The sequence below is a fragment of the Chelonoidis abingdonii genome, chromosome 7 (assembly GCF_003597395.2).
Source record: "Chelonoidis abingdonii isolate Lonesome George chromosome 7, CheloAbing_2.0, whole genome shotgun sequence".
Lineage (NCBI taxonomy): Eukaryota > Metazoa > Chordata > Testudines > Testudinidae > Chelonoidis > Chelonoidis abingdonii.
The window spans coordinates 12,240,959-12,257,254 of NC_133775.1; the positions used below are offsets into that span (position 1 = coordinate 12,240,959).

At 44.5% G+C, this 16,296-nt stretch overlaps 1 protein-coding gene across 3 annotated transcripts in view; it reads right to left on the reverse strand.

Annotated features, from left to right (window-relative positions):
- LRP8 (LDL receptor related protein 8) overlaps positions 1-16,296 on the reverse strand; it is a 307,300-nt gene that overhangs the window by 81,709 nt on the left and 209,295 nt on the right. For all 3 annotated transcript variants that reach the window (XR_012656228.1, XM_075067620.1, XM_075067621.1), the window contains exon 4: positions 4,944-5,072. Coding sequence is in view for 2 of the 3 variants with exons in the window: in XM_075067620.1 (XP_074923721.1) it covers positions 4,944-5,072 (129 nt within the window). In the remaining variant the exon portion in view is untranslated. The remainder of the gene's footprint in view (positions 1-4,943; positions 5,073-16,296) is intronic.

Consider the following 16,296-nt stretch of genomic DNA (forward strand, 5'->3'; position numbering starts at 1 on the left):
GCTCCAAAGTAAGTGCCCTGATCTTGGACACCCTGCAGGCCAACGTTATCACGATCAGAAATGAAACCTTCCAGGAGAGAGGAGGAAGCTAGAGGCCCAAAGGGAGGCCCCATGAGTCTCAACAGCAAGAGATTCAGGGAGGGATCTCAGACTTGTGGGTAGACCTTTCAAAAACTGTGCTGTCACATCGTGAGCGAAGATTGACCTGCCTTGGAGGATGGAAAGCCAAGATAGCGGTCAGGTGGACCATGATTGATGATCAGTACAAACCCTGGAGTTTGAGGTGCAGTAAATAATCCAAGATCTCCTGCAGCGGGGCCTGCTAAGCCTGGATATGCCATTCCTAGGCCCAGCACGTGAAACTTTTCCATTTGGCCAGGTAAGTCGCTATGGTGGAGGGTTTCCTGCTACCCAGCAAGACCTGCTGAACACAGGCTGGGCATGCCCATTCGTTTGCGCTTAGTCATGCAGTAGCCAAGCCATCAAGTGCAGAGCCACTGGGGTCGGGTGCAAAAGGCTGCCATGGTTCTGAGACAGCAGGTCCGCCTAGAGGGGCAGCTGCAGCAGGGCAGCTACCGAAAGGCTCAGCAACGTGCCAAATCAGTGCTGGCAAGGCCACCCAGGGACTATTAGGATAATTCTCGCCCTGTCTTACTTTATCTGTTCAAGGACCCTGTGAATCAATGGCACTGGTGGGAAGGCATACATCAGCACCCCCGACTATGGAATGAGAAAGGGGTCTGATAGAGAGCCCCTGTCCATTCCCTGAATCGAACAGAACGTGCAGCATTTTCTGTTCTGCCTAAACGCAAACAGGTCCTCCCAGGGAGTCCCTAACCTGTGGAAGATTATGCTGACCACCTCCGGATGCAGCGACCACTCATGGCGAGACAAGAAAGTCCTGCTGATGTGATCTGCTAAAATGTTCTTAGTCCCAGGCAGGTGTGCGGCTATCAGATGAATGGCATGCCACACACAAAAATCCTGAAAGTGGAGAGCTTCTTGACAAAGGGCCAAAGACTCAGCACTGCCCTGCTTGTTGATGTAGTACATCGCGGTGGTATTGTCTGTCAGGATGTGCACCACCTTGCCCTTCAGGTGGGGCAAGAAAGCCTGGCAGGCCAGGCGAACTGCTTTTAGCTCCCTGACGTTGATGTGGAGGGCCAGATCATCCCGCAACCAGCGGTCCTGGGTGCTTAGCTTGCCCAGGTGGGCTCCCCAGCCCAGGTCCGAAGCATCTGAGACCAGCATCAATGACAGGGATACGAAGGGGATTCCCTCCAACGCTGACCCGGGGTCCAGCCATCAATCCAGGGACAAGCGGATGTGGTCTGACACCCAGCCTACCCAGTCTAGGTCGTGCCTGTTGGGGATGTAGATAGATGCTAGCCAGTCTTGTAGAGGCCAGAGATGGAGCCAAACATGGCTGACCACATATGTACATGCAGCCATGCAGCCCAACAACCGCAGGCAAGCGTGAGCCATGATGAGCAGGTGGTTCTTTGCATGGGAGATCAAGTCTGACACGGCCTGAAAATGCGCTTCTGGAAGGCAGGCTCTGGCTCGCTTGGAGTCAAGAACTGCCCCAATGAACTCTATTCGCTGGACGGGCATTAAAGTGGATTTTTTCTCGTTTATTAACAGGCCCAGGTCGCAGCAGGTGGAACACACCAGATGGAGGCTCCTCTGCACTTGTTCCCAAGACCTGCCCTTGATGAGCCAGTTGTCGAGATACAGGAAGACCTGGATCCCTCAACGTCTCAGATGAGTGCCACTGGCACCATGCATTTTGTGAACACCCTGGGGGCCGATGAGAGGCCAAAGGGAAATGCCGTAAATTGAAAATGGAGTTCATCCACTATCAGACGGAGGAAACATCTGTGACCTTGGAATATGGAGATATGGAAATAGGCATTGTTCACATCAAGGGTGGCGTACCAGCCTCCCGGATCCAGGGAGGAGATGATGGAGGCCAGAGAGAGCATGCAAAACTTCAACTTTTTAAGGGATTTCTAGAGGTGTCGCAGGTCCAGAATGGGTCTGAGGCTCCCTTTTGCTTTCGGGATTAGGAAGTAGCAGGAATAGAATGCTTTTCCTTTTGTGTCCTTAGGGACCTCCTCCACCACCCCCAGGTGCAGGAAGCTCTCAACTTCTTGAATGAGGAGTTGCTCATGGGAAGGGTCCCTGAAGAGGGGTGGGAAGGAGGGGATTGGGGGTAGAAGGCAGGAACGGCAGAAAACTGCAGGGTATAACCACGAGACACTATGTCCAGCTCCCATAAGTTAAAGTTGTAATGGCCCAAAAAGGCCTGATGGTTCACCATCTGGAACTGCAAACTGACTGTTGAATAAATTTTTCTTCCAAACAGATCCAACCCTTTGGGCCAGTGGTCCTGGCCCCTGGGAGAGCACCCGCTGAAATGCCACCGAATTTCAGCGGCATTTCGGCGGGGACGCCTCTCGATGACGACGCTTGTCGCCAACAAGTGACATCATCGAGAGACGTCGCCCCTGAATTTCGGCGGGACGCCTCTCCTGACACTGCTTGCTGTCGACAAGTGACGTCATTGAGAGGTGTTGCCGCCGAAATGCTGCCGAAATTCGGCGGCATTTCGGCAGGTGCTCCACTGCCGCAGTGGTCCTTCGTCTGGCACCCGCCAGACAAAAAGGTTGGGGACCACTGCTTTGGGCTCCTTATTTTTGGGGGTCAAACTGGTATACCCTGCTTGTCTTTTTTATTGGCCACAGAGACCACCAGCAAGCCGGAGGGTGGGTATAGAGGTATTTAAATCCCTTGGCTGGGACAAAGTTTTTCCGGCCCTTTTTGAGGTGGGAGGAGTGCAGGAAGGAGTTTGCCAGAGGCCCTTGGCAATCTTAAGGACACCATTATGCACTGTTGGTGTGACAAGAGTTGGGGCAGAGGCTGACAGGACATTAAACAAGGTGTTCACCTGCTCAGCCATCTCCTCCACCTCCAGGTCCAAGTTCTTGGTCACCCACTGTAGCAGGGCCTGGTGTTCTTTGACATTGTCTGTCAGGCTGGCCCTTGAGGGTCCCACAACTGCCTCATCTGGGGACAAGCACAACGACTGCACCGCCAGGGGAGGCTCTGGGGCATCTTCATAAGGGAGGGAGGCTTAGGGCTGAGTGCAGTTCCCTCTGCCTTGATCACCAAGTATGGCTCGTGCACTGAGCCCTGTGCCATCACTGCTGCCAGCTGTTGTCCTGTGGCGGCGGCCGATGAGCAGTGCGAAGGGGCATTCCCACAACTGGCATTCCCCATGCACCCCAATAAGGCCATTGCTAAAAGGATGACCAACGGGTGGTAAGAGGAAACTGAGAGGGAATTGGGCCAGCGGCGCCTGATAAACCGACGCATGAGTGTGGCACTCAAGGGGGCACCACAGCTGGCTCCATGGACACCGCTAAGGCAAAAATCTCTGATGATCACGCACATGGGCACCCATACACCTGGAATAGAATCGATATGAGCAAGCACTCAAAGAAGAATACTTGATATTGAAATACACCATGAATAATGTGTTTGTTTTCTTGTACAACACATGTCCTGGGTTGAGCTGCATGTAGAGTGGCAAAAGGAACTTCACTATGGACATAGAGAACAATTTATTTTATGTTGTAAGGTGCATGATGACAAACAGAAGGATGATACGCCCCCACCAACTAAAGTCAGTTCGGCTCTTGAACACATAAAGTCAGTGTGGTTGCCCCAATAAATATGAGATCAGAATATGTCCTTCTAAATGCCTGCATAGTATTTTAAGGGAGATTATCTATTGATCTCGCCATACTGGAGGTTGGAAATACTTACAAGAACTGTGAATAACTGAAGAAAAAAATTGTGTGTCAGTAAATCTACCCAGAAATCTTGTAATGGACCATAATCAACTCGTCAATGCACTTAACAGTTCATAGAATTATCAGCAAGCATTAAATACTGCATTCTCATTCCCACATGTGTAATTAATAGCTAAAGAAAACTCCCTTGGGTAAATTTTTATGATATTTCCCCACTTACTGTATTGACTTTTTTTGTTTTTAATCATGAAAGAATACATGTTTGAATTAGGGAAAAAAATACTGTCCATAACATCAAAATTTGGGGATATATTTCACTCATAGTACACAAAAGCTTTTCCCAAAGACCAAAAAACATTGACAACAGACATGGAGAGGCACCAGTGGAACAAAGAAAGAAAGAGATAGAGCCCTTAAGGGTGTAGTTACCCAGAGTTATCAGCAGTTCCAACTTGGATTCCATATCATTGACTTAAAAAAAAAAGGTATGAAGTGTCTGAGAAATGAGTTATGTCATACTGGAAGATTAGAACTGACAGTCCTGGAGAAAAAAGTGAACTTCAAAGAGAAACCTACCTGAAGAAAGGGAGATCATTTGGGCCACACAAAAAAATATCAAGTGCCTTACCAATTTGGCTGTGTGATCTTGTCAGAACTGCTAAGCTGACAAGAGGTGGGCATAGCCAGTACTTGGATGGCAGCCCTCAAATAAAACAGAGACTCTGCAAGAAGTGATGTTGGTGATTTAGGAGGAAGCACTCTTTCCCCCTGAATCAGCAATACATCCATGATCCAGTACGGGGCCTGATACCCATTTAAGCCCTACAGCACTTTTTGCACAGTATGCATGCTAGCCAGTATATCTTAACCAAATTCTAGCTGTGTTCTGTAACTGTAACTGCATTCTACTCGAGTGACAAAAGAATACTCAGTTGTACCCAAAATCTACTCTACATTTCTCAAGTAGCTCCAACTCTTCCTAAAATCCGCTGAATAGCATTGTCAATATAAAGTGTGGAGTTTGCTGGTGAGAAAAGTTATCCATTCATATGCAATCTTTAAATCACTTTAGGAGCCTCTTGGAAGAAAGCTGCTATATAGATATTAGGTATTATTATAACTCACCAGTAGTGCAACCAGCCTCGTCAATTCCGTTTTCACAGTCTTTCTCCCCGTCACATCTCCAGGATGATGGGATACATTTATTGCTTGAATTTCCACAGCTAATTTTTTCAGCTAGGCACACTTGTTTGGCTAAAAAAAAACAAACAAAAAAACCCCCAAGGAAAATAAATGTAAATATGAAAACAGCAATAGACATTAAAGAGATATTGGTTTTAGTAAATTTAATGTGGCCAAATTCTGAAACTGATATCCACGTAAAATTCCTATAGTAAGTGGCAGAGACCATTGATATCAATGGGAATTGGGCATGTTTAGAATATCAAAAGTCAAATGCAGCTACATCATAATAAAAGAGCTTCAGAACTGATTTTTATTTAAATATTCAGCAAATAATTTATCTGACATTTTTTATTATTAATTGATCTACGAGTAGCTAATGTGGTGGGTTTGTTTGTTTTGTTTTGGTTATTTTTTTGTTTTGTTTTGGCTGCAATTTCTTTTGTACAGCAATTTCTGAATTTTATGAAGCAAGAGAGATTTCCTCTATAAGACAAGGGAGATCAGTAGACAGGATAATCACAAACTCATAGATTTTGCACACATCCAACTATAGTTGGCTAAAAATTAGGAAAAACCACAATGAAAGGCACCAGGCCACAAACAAGCTTAGGGGATGGAGAGACTTGCAGAAATAGAATCCCTGGTATATAAAAGAAGAAAATGCACTGATGCATTGTGGTCTTCGTTCTTCTCTCACTTACATTAGTTTTACACTGCTAAAACTCCCTTAGCTCTATTGGCATTATTTCCAACTTATACCACTACATGTAAGGTGAGACTCAAAACGGTTACTCACCTCTCGTAACTGTTGTTCTTTGAGATGTGTTGCTCATGTCCATTCCAATTAGGTGTGCGCACGCTGTGTGCACAGTCATCAGAAAGTTTTTCCCCTAGCAGCCCCATCAGGTCGGCTGTGGAGTCCCCTGGAGTGGCGCCTCCATGGCGGTCAATATATGACTCTGCCTACCTGGCGCCTCCTCAGTTCCTTCTTGTCAGTTACTTCAACAGAGGGGAAGGCAGGCGGGTTTGGAATGGATATGACCAACACGTCTCGAAGAACAACATTTATGAGAGGTGAGTAACTGTTTTTTCTTCTTTGAGTGACTGCTCATATTGATTCCAATTAGGTGACTCCCAAGCCTTACCTAGGCGGAGGGGTCGGAGTTAAGGAAGCGCTGATTGCAGCACTGCTCTGCTGAAAGCCGCATCATCTCTTGTGTGCCGAATGATGGTGTAGTGAGAGGTGAAGGTATGTACCGAGGACCAAGTTGCTGCCCTGCAGGTTTCTTGGATTGGGACCTGGGCCAAGAACGCTGTTGACAAGGCCTGGGCCCTCATGGAGTGTGCCCTAAGAGCCAGGGCCAGTACTTTGGTCAGTTCATAGCCCGGGTGGATGCATGATGTGATCCAGGAGGATATTCTTTGAGATGAGACCGTGAGCCCTTTCATCCAGTCTGCCACTGCTATTAACAATTGGGTCGACTTCCTGAATGGTTTTGTGCACTCGATATAGAAAGCTAGTACTCGCCAAACATTGAGGGAGTTCAGCCTCTGCTCCCGGCTACGGGCATGAGGCTTAGAGTAAAAGTTGGGCAGGAAAATGTCCTACTGGTGTGGAAGTGAGACATCGCCTTTGGGAGAAAGGCCAGGTGAAGCCTGAGTTGCACCTTATCCCTGGAAAACCATGTATGGTGGGTCAGAGGTAAGGGCTTTTACCTCAGACACCCTCCTTGCAGAAGTAATGGTGACCAGTAAGGCTACCTTCCATGACAGATGTAGGAGGGAACAAGTTGCCAGTGGTTCAAATGGGGGCCCCATGAACCTGGAGAGGACCAGGTTAAGGTCCCAGGCAGGGACTGTCTGATCTGGGAGTGTAGGTGGTCCAGACCCTTGAGAAAGCGACCACCCACACGGTTGGCGAAGACGGATCAACAGGATGCTCCTGGATGGAAGGCCAAGATAACAGCGAGATGTATCCTTATGGAGGACGCCACCAGGCCTTGCTGTTCCAGGTGTAGGAGGTACTCCAAGATGAGGGGTACTGGCGCCTGGAGAGGAGGTGTATGATGCTGGTCACACCAACATGAGAATCTCTTCCACTTTGCCAGATACGTGGCTCCAGTGGAGGGCTTTCTGCTGCCGAGGAGGACCTCTCTTACTTGCCTCTAGGACGGAGAGCTGCTCCTCCCTTGCTTCTGGTGCTGCTTCTGCACCAGGGAGTGGGAGCAGTGCCGGGTCGATTCCACTGGTTATGGTGCAGGGGAGTGGTGGTGCTGCGGGTCTCTGCCAGAATCCTTCCATGGTGCCGCTTCCACCACTGTTGCTGGGGCGCTACACACCGATGAACTCGGCGTTGGGTCTTGCCGCGCTGCTGGATGGGTGATCTAAGTGCAGTCTCCATAAAGAGCTGCTTGAAGCGAAAGTCTTGCTCCTTTCTGGTTTTGGGGCAAAACCCTTTACAAATCCTGCACCGCTCGCCTTGGTGAGGATCCCCTAGACACTTTAGACAAGCGTCGTGGGGGTCACCCATCAGCATGGGCTTGAACCGCTGGGACTTGGGCATGTAAGCAAGCCCTCCCAAGGAAAAGCGGTTGGGATAGAGGATAAACCCCCAGCCCAACTGCTAACTACTAACTAACTAATAAGCACAGAGGAAACAAACAAACAAACAAAGCTAGGGAAACATGATAGAACTTGCTGAGCAAAATGCCAAAGTTCCGGTGACATCACTGGCGATAAGAAGGAACTGAGGGGGTGCCGGGTCGGCAGGGTCATATATTGAGCACCATGAAGGCGCCACTCCAAGGGGCTCCACAGCCGACCCGACGGGTGCTGCTAGGGGAAAAACTTTCCGAAGACTGCACACAGCGTGCACACACCTAATTGGAATTGATATGAGCAATCACTCGAAGAAAAATCTATATTCAGTGTTAACTAGTCTACACAATCCCACAGCATTTTGTGGTAAGTACTCTGGAATGTTCATCCAATTGGACAGTCACTCACTGAACAGTCCAACTCCTCTTTTTAGAAAAAGTTGTTTTCAAATTGATTTCTCTGTTCGTACTAATGCTGGTAAGACTTGCATGTCCGTGATAAGATGAGGTTTTAATGATCAAGGGAGGAGCCTCAACACAGATGCGAAATGTGTTTCACATAACCCTGTGCAAGTACTTACATAAAGAGACAACCAGCTTTCTATGTGCTGGCTGAGAGACTGTGGACAGCAGTATCCCTCAACTGATTTCACCACCACTTTAAGAACCAGGCCTCAGAATCGCCTCTAATAATCCTAGAAGTGTCAACCAACGACCTGGAATGAAGTCTCATTAAATCATAAAGGCTAATGGTGAATTTCTTTTATTTATCTTCTCAATCCCATGACTATCTATACAAACCTCTGCTTCTGTGAGCTGTGGGCGACCAATATGTCATGCAAAACCAGCACCCGCTTACTGCTGCCAGCCAGCTAATAATGTATGTAATTGCTGCTTTGTAACTCTGGGAGAAGACAGAATTGGGGCAGAAGCTAGTTACAATTTCTCACAGCATGTTGTTTAAATTATATTCTTTTCTAGATTATGGAATGGTCACAAAACCACCATATTTTGGTGTGTTTTTTAAAAATGTATTTGGTTTATTAATAAAACTATCAGCTAAACTTGGGAAGATTAATAAAATATGAATGATTTTCCCCAACAATATTATTTATTCTGTTAGGAACAAAATATTTGTCAGAGCACTGGTCCATCCAGGCAAGTCCAGTATCCTATCTTTGGCAGCTGTCCACATCTGATACTTCAGAAGAAGACATAGTCTGCCTTTCCCTCTGGTCCCAGTTTCATAATACACCAATAGCCTGATTTTCAAAGCTGCTAAGCACTCAAGTTAGCTCCACTGAAGTCAATGAGACAGAACCGCTGAAAATCAAGCCACTAGTCAACTGTGCGATACTGTACATCATTACAGTATCTTCCCATACATTGCTACTCATGGTATTATTAATTCAATGTGTTCTCAGTGTGAGAACCATCAGAACTGCACAGCTGTGCCATGCAGCTCTTTTCCAGTTTGCCTGAACTGTTCAAACAATCCCATTCTAACAGAAAAATGAAAAGCCATTGGGAGCAGTCATTAACAGAGAACATCTTACTGATACAGACAGGAGCCAGCAGACACTACTTCAGTTGTCAATTTAGACTGGGCATCTCTTATCTCCTTCAAAACAGAAGTATGAACATTACAGAAATGATGTTTTCCTTCACCACTAAAAAAACAATAAGTAACTCAAAAAGTGCTGCAATCAGCATGAGGGAATTGTATATTAGAACATGTCCTAACGGATAAAGAGGAACTGATCACAGAACTAAAAAAGTTAATGGGAACTTAGGTCCAAGTGATCAAGTCTTGATCACATTTATAATGTGTAAGCAGAATAGTCTAGACTAGTAATATATCTACTTGGTGCTCTAACTGGGCCAATTACATAAAGCTGACTGTAATTGTTAGCCAAATCATCTGAGAGGAAGAATTTAATCAGAAAAACGTGAATGATAATTGGGAATCATTTAAGAACACCATACTATATGCCCCAAAAGCTACACTCCCACAATTGAGGAAGACAGCTGGTTTAGAGAGGAAGCAATAAAAAAAACAGCATGGTTTAGAGGGGAAGCTATAAAAAATAAAAATAATAATATATAACAAATGGAAGGAAGGGGAACATGACTGTATTCATGAGTATAAATCAGAAGTTAGGAAGTGTAGAAAATTGATAAGGAAAGCCAAGGGACACAAGGAGAACTCTATGACACAATAGAGTTAAACAGGGTTTATTTGGTGTGGGTGTTTTTAAATATATTAGGAACAAAAAATCCTGACCATGGTATTGGTCCATTACTAGATGGAAATAGCAGAATTATCAATAACAATGCAGAAAAGAAAAAAGGTGTTTAATAAATATTTATGTTCTGTACTTGGGGGAAAAAGCAGATGATACAGTCATATCATATGGTGATGATAACCCTCCTTCCATTTTAACTAGTATCTCTGGAAGATGTAAAACAGAAGCTACTAAAGTAAGTCATTTTTAAATCCGCAGGTCCAGAAAAGAGTTTTAAAAGAACTGGCACAGGAGCTTGCTAGACCACTAATATTGATTTTCAATAAAACTTGGAGCACTGGGGAAGTTTCAGAAGACGGAAAGAAAGCTAATATTGTACATTTTTAGGGCACTGAAACTATTTATGAATTTGGATAGAATTCAGCAGTTTCAGCTGAAAAAAAAAACTTACAAATTTGAAACATCAAAACATTTTATTTCAACATTTTCAAAATGAGCCATTTCAATATTTTGTTTCAAAATGACATTTTCAAAGACAATCTCCTGTCTGTGTATCATAAAGGAGGAGAAGACCATAAGTAGGGCCTGGGCATGGGGGCAAAGGGAGTGGGAAATATTCCCTAGCACATCTGGTTTTGAGGAAGAGAACATATAATGATAACTGACATTGTAATCATTGATCTGCAGGAAGGTTATGTAGTATTCAGAATTTAATTGTGGGCACTACTCTAGCCATCTGTCTACAGCAGCCTAACAGCCTGAGGAAGAAAGAGGAATGGGGAAGGTAGGGACAGGAGAATTCTGTTCATGGAGAGCAGAAGAATGAGGTTAATCATCTCATTGACTGAGAAATCAGAGATGTTAACAAAAAGTAAATTGGACCAGATGAACCTGCAGGATGCAGGGAGAGAAGCTGTCACTTGTCACAGTTCATCAACTCTTTGAACTGAGCCAGATCCCAGTGGCTACTGTGAGTTCAAGTGATCTTTGCACTGAAGCCAAGCACGCAGCACAAAATGAGATATAGAAGAGAGAGAAATTGAAAAAAAAAATCAAAGTGAGAGTAGTGGAGAAATACCCAACAGTATTTTCACAAGCTTCTTCTTAGAGATACCAAGACAATTCAAATGCAATGGGACTTAACATACTGCACAAGCCATGAAACTGTCTCCTCGTAGCAGCCGCAAATTATGCTTGGTTTATATAGTGTCTCCTCTCTTGCTTACAGAATTTAGTATGCTTTGGACTTATGTGACTAAAATGTTTAGTTCCTTCTCTTCTTCTCTGGTCTTCACACACTTGAAGGAAATGGTTAATGTAGTGCGTGACAGTGACCGTCAAAGCTGGATAGCCTGTGCTCATGTAAACTATAGCAAGGTCTGCCTTTTCAGAAATAGACCATTAAACAACTTGGTTAAAATGTCAAACACATCAAGACCAATTTATCACAATGAACTGCAAATGCCAAGGATGGACAACAATGCTTTATTTATAAGGAGACAAGAGCAAAGGAGACAAGAAGGTTCCATTTACTCACTACAGCCAATGACACATTCTTCTTTTTCTTTACATGAGGCTACAAAGTCTTTCACAGAACCATAGAGCCTAACTGGCGCCCCACTGTTTGGCTTCCTCTTATGCCACTGCTGAGCTTTTCAGGCTCCGGACATCATGTATATTCAAGAAAGCCCAAGAGAACAAAATTGATTTGCTTTCAGAAGACCATTTGTCAGTTTCTCACCATACAGGTACTCTGAAAGCATGCATAAAATGTAATTAAGCAACTTCCACTGGTGGGAAACCTATAAGACTTTTCATCAGCAGACTGTAGCTATGAAAAAAGCATCCTTTGTGGAAATGCACCATCTTAATGATGGAGCAGTTTATTCAGTATCTCTGTTTTAAGAATCCCCAAGACCCTTTTTTCTTGTTTCTTTCAGAAAGCTTTAATTAGCACAGGAGAGAATGCCAGGCAGAATGATTTTATTTTATTAATTACTATTTCTGTCATGTCAAGTACATTGCTTCTCCTCAATGTCCAGTGCAGCTTTTGGATCTTTAAAACCCTACATAACAAAATCCTCATCAGTGGTATGGCTCTTAATTTAAAAGAAGGTTTGGATTTCTTTAACCGGGCCTCCGTGCAAACTGTCCTAGTATCTTCCTTCCTAAATGTTAGGAATTCCTCCCCACTCTTGAAGACCAAGGCCAAGTCAGACACATTGTCTTGCTAGGAGACACTCCCTTTGAATTCATGCCCTCTGTGCTTCTACTCAAGGAAAGCATTATCACAAAAAGAAAACTGTTAGAAGCTCATAGTCAGCAAAAAAATCAACACTGTTAAATGGAATTCTAGTTTCAGTTAGGATATGCTCCTGACTTCTGGAGATTTATGATTAAGCAAGACGCATGTGATTAACAGTCATGTTCATCATGCATATGTCTGCATATACGTCCTGAATTCATAGCTAACTTATACTCTGTGCATTTCTACTGAAGGCACAGGGACTACATGGGGTCTAAATCGTTTGTTCCTTTCTGAGTTATATGTGGCTGGCTGCTATTTTAGATAGGTACATTGTTCTAGTTTCTCTTAACATCTCCCTTCCGTATGCATTTTCCCCTCTTCATTCAGGAGCTGGAGCAGGTCTGGGAATTAGGAGAGCTGGATTCTATTCCCTGTTTACCCATTGATTCACTATGTGGCCTTAGACAAGTTACTCATGCTTCAGCTCAGTTTACTTATCTCTGTAAAACATTAAGATACTCAGTTAAAAGGTATTATAAGCATTAAGTATCCTAATTATTATTCCTATGTATCCCTTCTTCCCCTCCCCAAAAGCAAAAAGCAAACAAAGTCTTTTTCTTAGAATCAGTAACATATGTTTTCTATTTCTTCTAATAATCACTTACTGCTAATCATGATTGACCAAATTCACTGACACCAGCATTGAATTTGGGCTGGTGAATTCTTTTCATATTGATACAGAAGTCATATCATAACTACTTAGGGGTATTCCCCTGAAATCACACTTATTTAGGTGCCTAAATATGGATTTATATATTAATAATACACACACAAAAATCAAGAACACATTCATGGGAGTTCAAACAGAAAGGCTTCATACACTATAGTGCAAAATGGATTAAGATTCCATAGTCAATTCCTTCTCTTACCACATCAAGCTATATTCCATATGTAGGTGTATATATATACAGGAGTAAAAAATTCTGTATGACCTCTCAGCTTCCACTAATGTCACGGGAACTTAACATTCAGTGGCAGAATTTGGTTCATCCACTGTATCTGTATTTACATTAAAGATACTCAGGGGATAAAAAGGAGTCTTTTACCTCTAAGGTTTCAGATCAAATCCAGCCCCAGACCAGCATGGAACATCATGATTGATGGCTCACATGAAATGAGACTGGGGCATCTACAGTGTTGGAATGAGGCCATCAAACAACCAGCACACCCGGCTGCTTTGTTGGCAGTCTCAGCAGAGAGGTATGGATGCCTGGAGACTAATCTATCCACCACCCTTATTACATGGGTCAGGATTGAGGCACATTTGCAGGACGCTGGGGAGCTTGCATTGCTGTCATTTGTCTGGACCAACTGCAGTGGATATATATGCATGTACATAAAACAACCTTTCAATGAGTATAAAGGCAGATTATGGGGGAAACCCTCAAGCAACTATTATTTTTGCAGCTCAAGATAATTAACTTCTTTGAGGCTTTGAATATAAATTACTATAAATGACCCAAAGACTAATTAAGAAAGGACAATAAGAAAATATTACTATAAAACTCAAGAAATTGCAACATCGTTAATGGGATAATAATTGACAAGCCTGATAAAATATTCACTTCTACAGTTTGATTTGTCTGATAGTGACTTGTTTTCAGAAGTTCTCTGGGGAATGAAACAGGATTTATGTGGATTTAATTCTGTTGCACGGAACAGTACAGCCCAAATGCATTCTTGGGTGTTTGTAACAGAAACTGCTCTCTCTTGAGCCGCATGAGTTAGAAGCCCATAGTTCCCATCCAACTTCTTTCCTCACTTAGAGATGAGATGATTAAAATGTGCTTACTGTCCCAATGGCTCAACATGCTTAGAGCAGATAGCACATACATTGCTTTTAGACAGATTAACACACTGCTAATTATTGTCTCCGAGATCAGAGTAAACTATAACCAGGAATTCAAAATCCTAGGATTAATCCTAATTACCAAAATAAAGAGTGACTCCTGCAGAGTAACTCTGGCCTAGGCTTTTACAGGAGAGGGGTCGGTATGCTTCACAATGAAGAACAGGGGCATTATAAAGCTACTTATTGTTGGGATTGATGATAAAAGTGATTCCCAGGGGTTTTGCCAGCAGCTTTAATATTTATTACATAAACTGATTTGAACACCATTTAAAGAGGCAAGATAAGTTCTGTCACAGACTGAAAAGACTCATGGGGCCAAAATTTCAAAAGGGCTCAGGGACGGATTTCCAGTGCTCTGTACCCACAACTGGAGCCAGGTTATTTAAAGAGCTCAGCCTCCAGTAGTTCCTACTGACACTTATGGCCAGATTTTTAATACAGTTCAGTGTGTGGGGTGCCAAGCTCTGTTGCAAAATCTGGCCATTTCCTATCATCTACCCTTCCTAAAAGACTGAGTAATTGTAAGGGCTTATCCACATGAACACTTAGCTTATGGCAAGCTGGGGTGTAAACATACTCCACGCTAGCCTGGTGCCCACTAACAGTCCATGTCTCGCTGCTACCATGCACTAAAATTTCTCTACAGTGCACTTCAGTCTATTCCTGTTTCAAAGCAGTGCAGATCAAAGCTTAGTGTGTAGGGCATCAGGATCTGCACAGACACACTGAGCTTGTCTACACAGCCATGTAAGCCCAGGCTTGAGCCTGGGCTCAGAACTAACCCCTTGCATCCACACACCAATTGCGCTAACGTAGGGCTCAGACCTAGGGTTCCAGGACCCTACAAGACTGAATGATCTGAGCCCATGTTAAGCTGGGACTTAGGGTCCAAGCCCTATTGCTTTCCTCTTCCACATGGCCCCAGCTTCATTTGGGTCCCATCCTCTAAATCTCCCTGCAGCCTCTTGCGGTGTTGGCTCCAGCTCCTCCTTCTTGCAGGAAAGTTTTGGGGCTGGCAGCCCCAGGGAGGCAGGGGAGACCCAGGTGCAAGGGCCAGAGAGCAGAGTGGTGACAAAGCTGCTGCCCTGCAGGAAAGGAGAACAGCAGAGCTCCCGGCTCAGCACAGCTGGGGGAGGACTGACCCCCAGTTCCCTGGTTGTTCCCCTTCCTTGCAGCATAGCTGCTTAGTCCCCGCTCTGTTCTCTGGCCTCCCGTGCCCTTCCTGGGGCTGTGTGTGCAGAGGCATCCAGCCAGCATGCACAGAGCGGGCAATGAGCAGGAGTCAGCCCGAAAACTTCCCCACAGCATCCTGGGGATCTCTTAACCCTGTCTCCCGCAGCACAGCAGGGTCACGGATAAGGGATCCCCAGAGGGTGCTGGAGTAAGCCCTGGGGATGCACTTCACCACTGTGCAGCCAGCAGCAACCAGGTCAGGCTGTGTGTTTTCCCTCTGAAACCTTCGTTTTACGTCAAACTTCAAAACAAACAAACAAAAATAAATTAAAAAAACAACCAAACAAGAACACCTTCATTGAACAGCCCATTTTAAAAATTAAGGATTGCAAAGTTTCATTTTAATAATTTGACAGCCCTGGAACTGATGTCCTAATTATCCTCAGAAGAGGTGAACATGGGCATTTGCCTACCAATGTGACAGCCTAGAGGTGAGGAGTCCAATTCTCAGATTAGATGGCAGTTCAAACTGCAGTCATTCTACTCGGACAGCCACCAAAGGAGCTAATTATGCACTCTTTATGGGCCCCTGAGTGCCATCAGTAGTACCCTCAGTTAGGAAACAAGGTAGGCAGTAGAGTTTTCCCACAGTGCAACACATTCATAGGGCTAGAGTATTGACACTGGGAGATGGGGGGTGCTAGGCACTCTGGGATAGAGTTACTTTAACTTGGGTCTGTGCATTGCAGTGTGGACACTAGAGCCCTAGGTTTGGGTCAAAAAATCCCTAACTTTGGGTTAAAATGCAGTGTAGGCACTCAAGCCCGTGGTTGCCTGTCCTGATTCAGCTAACTCAAGTCCCACTAACCTAAGGCTTACATTGCTGTGTGGACATACCTTTCATGCACACCAGGCTAGCGAGGGGTAGATTCACAATCCAGTTTTCCACAAAATAAGTGTTTGTGTAGACAAACCCCCTGGTGATGTTTTTAATGGTCTCTATACAATAAATGTTGGGTGTCGTCAAACTGTGAAATCTGAGGGAGTAAATGGGAGAATAGGATGTAGGTACCACAGTGTTTGGCACAGTGCTTGTATAAGATCTACACGTTAAAAC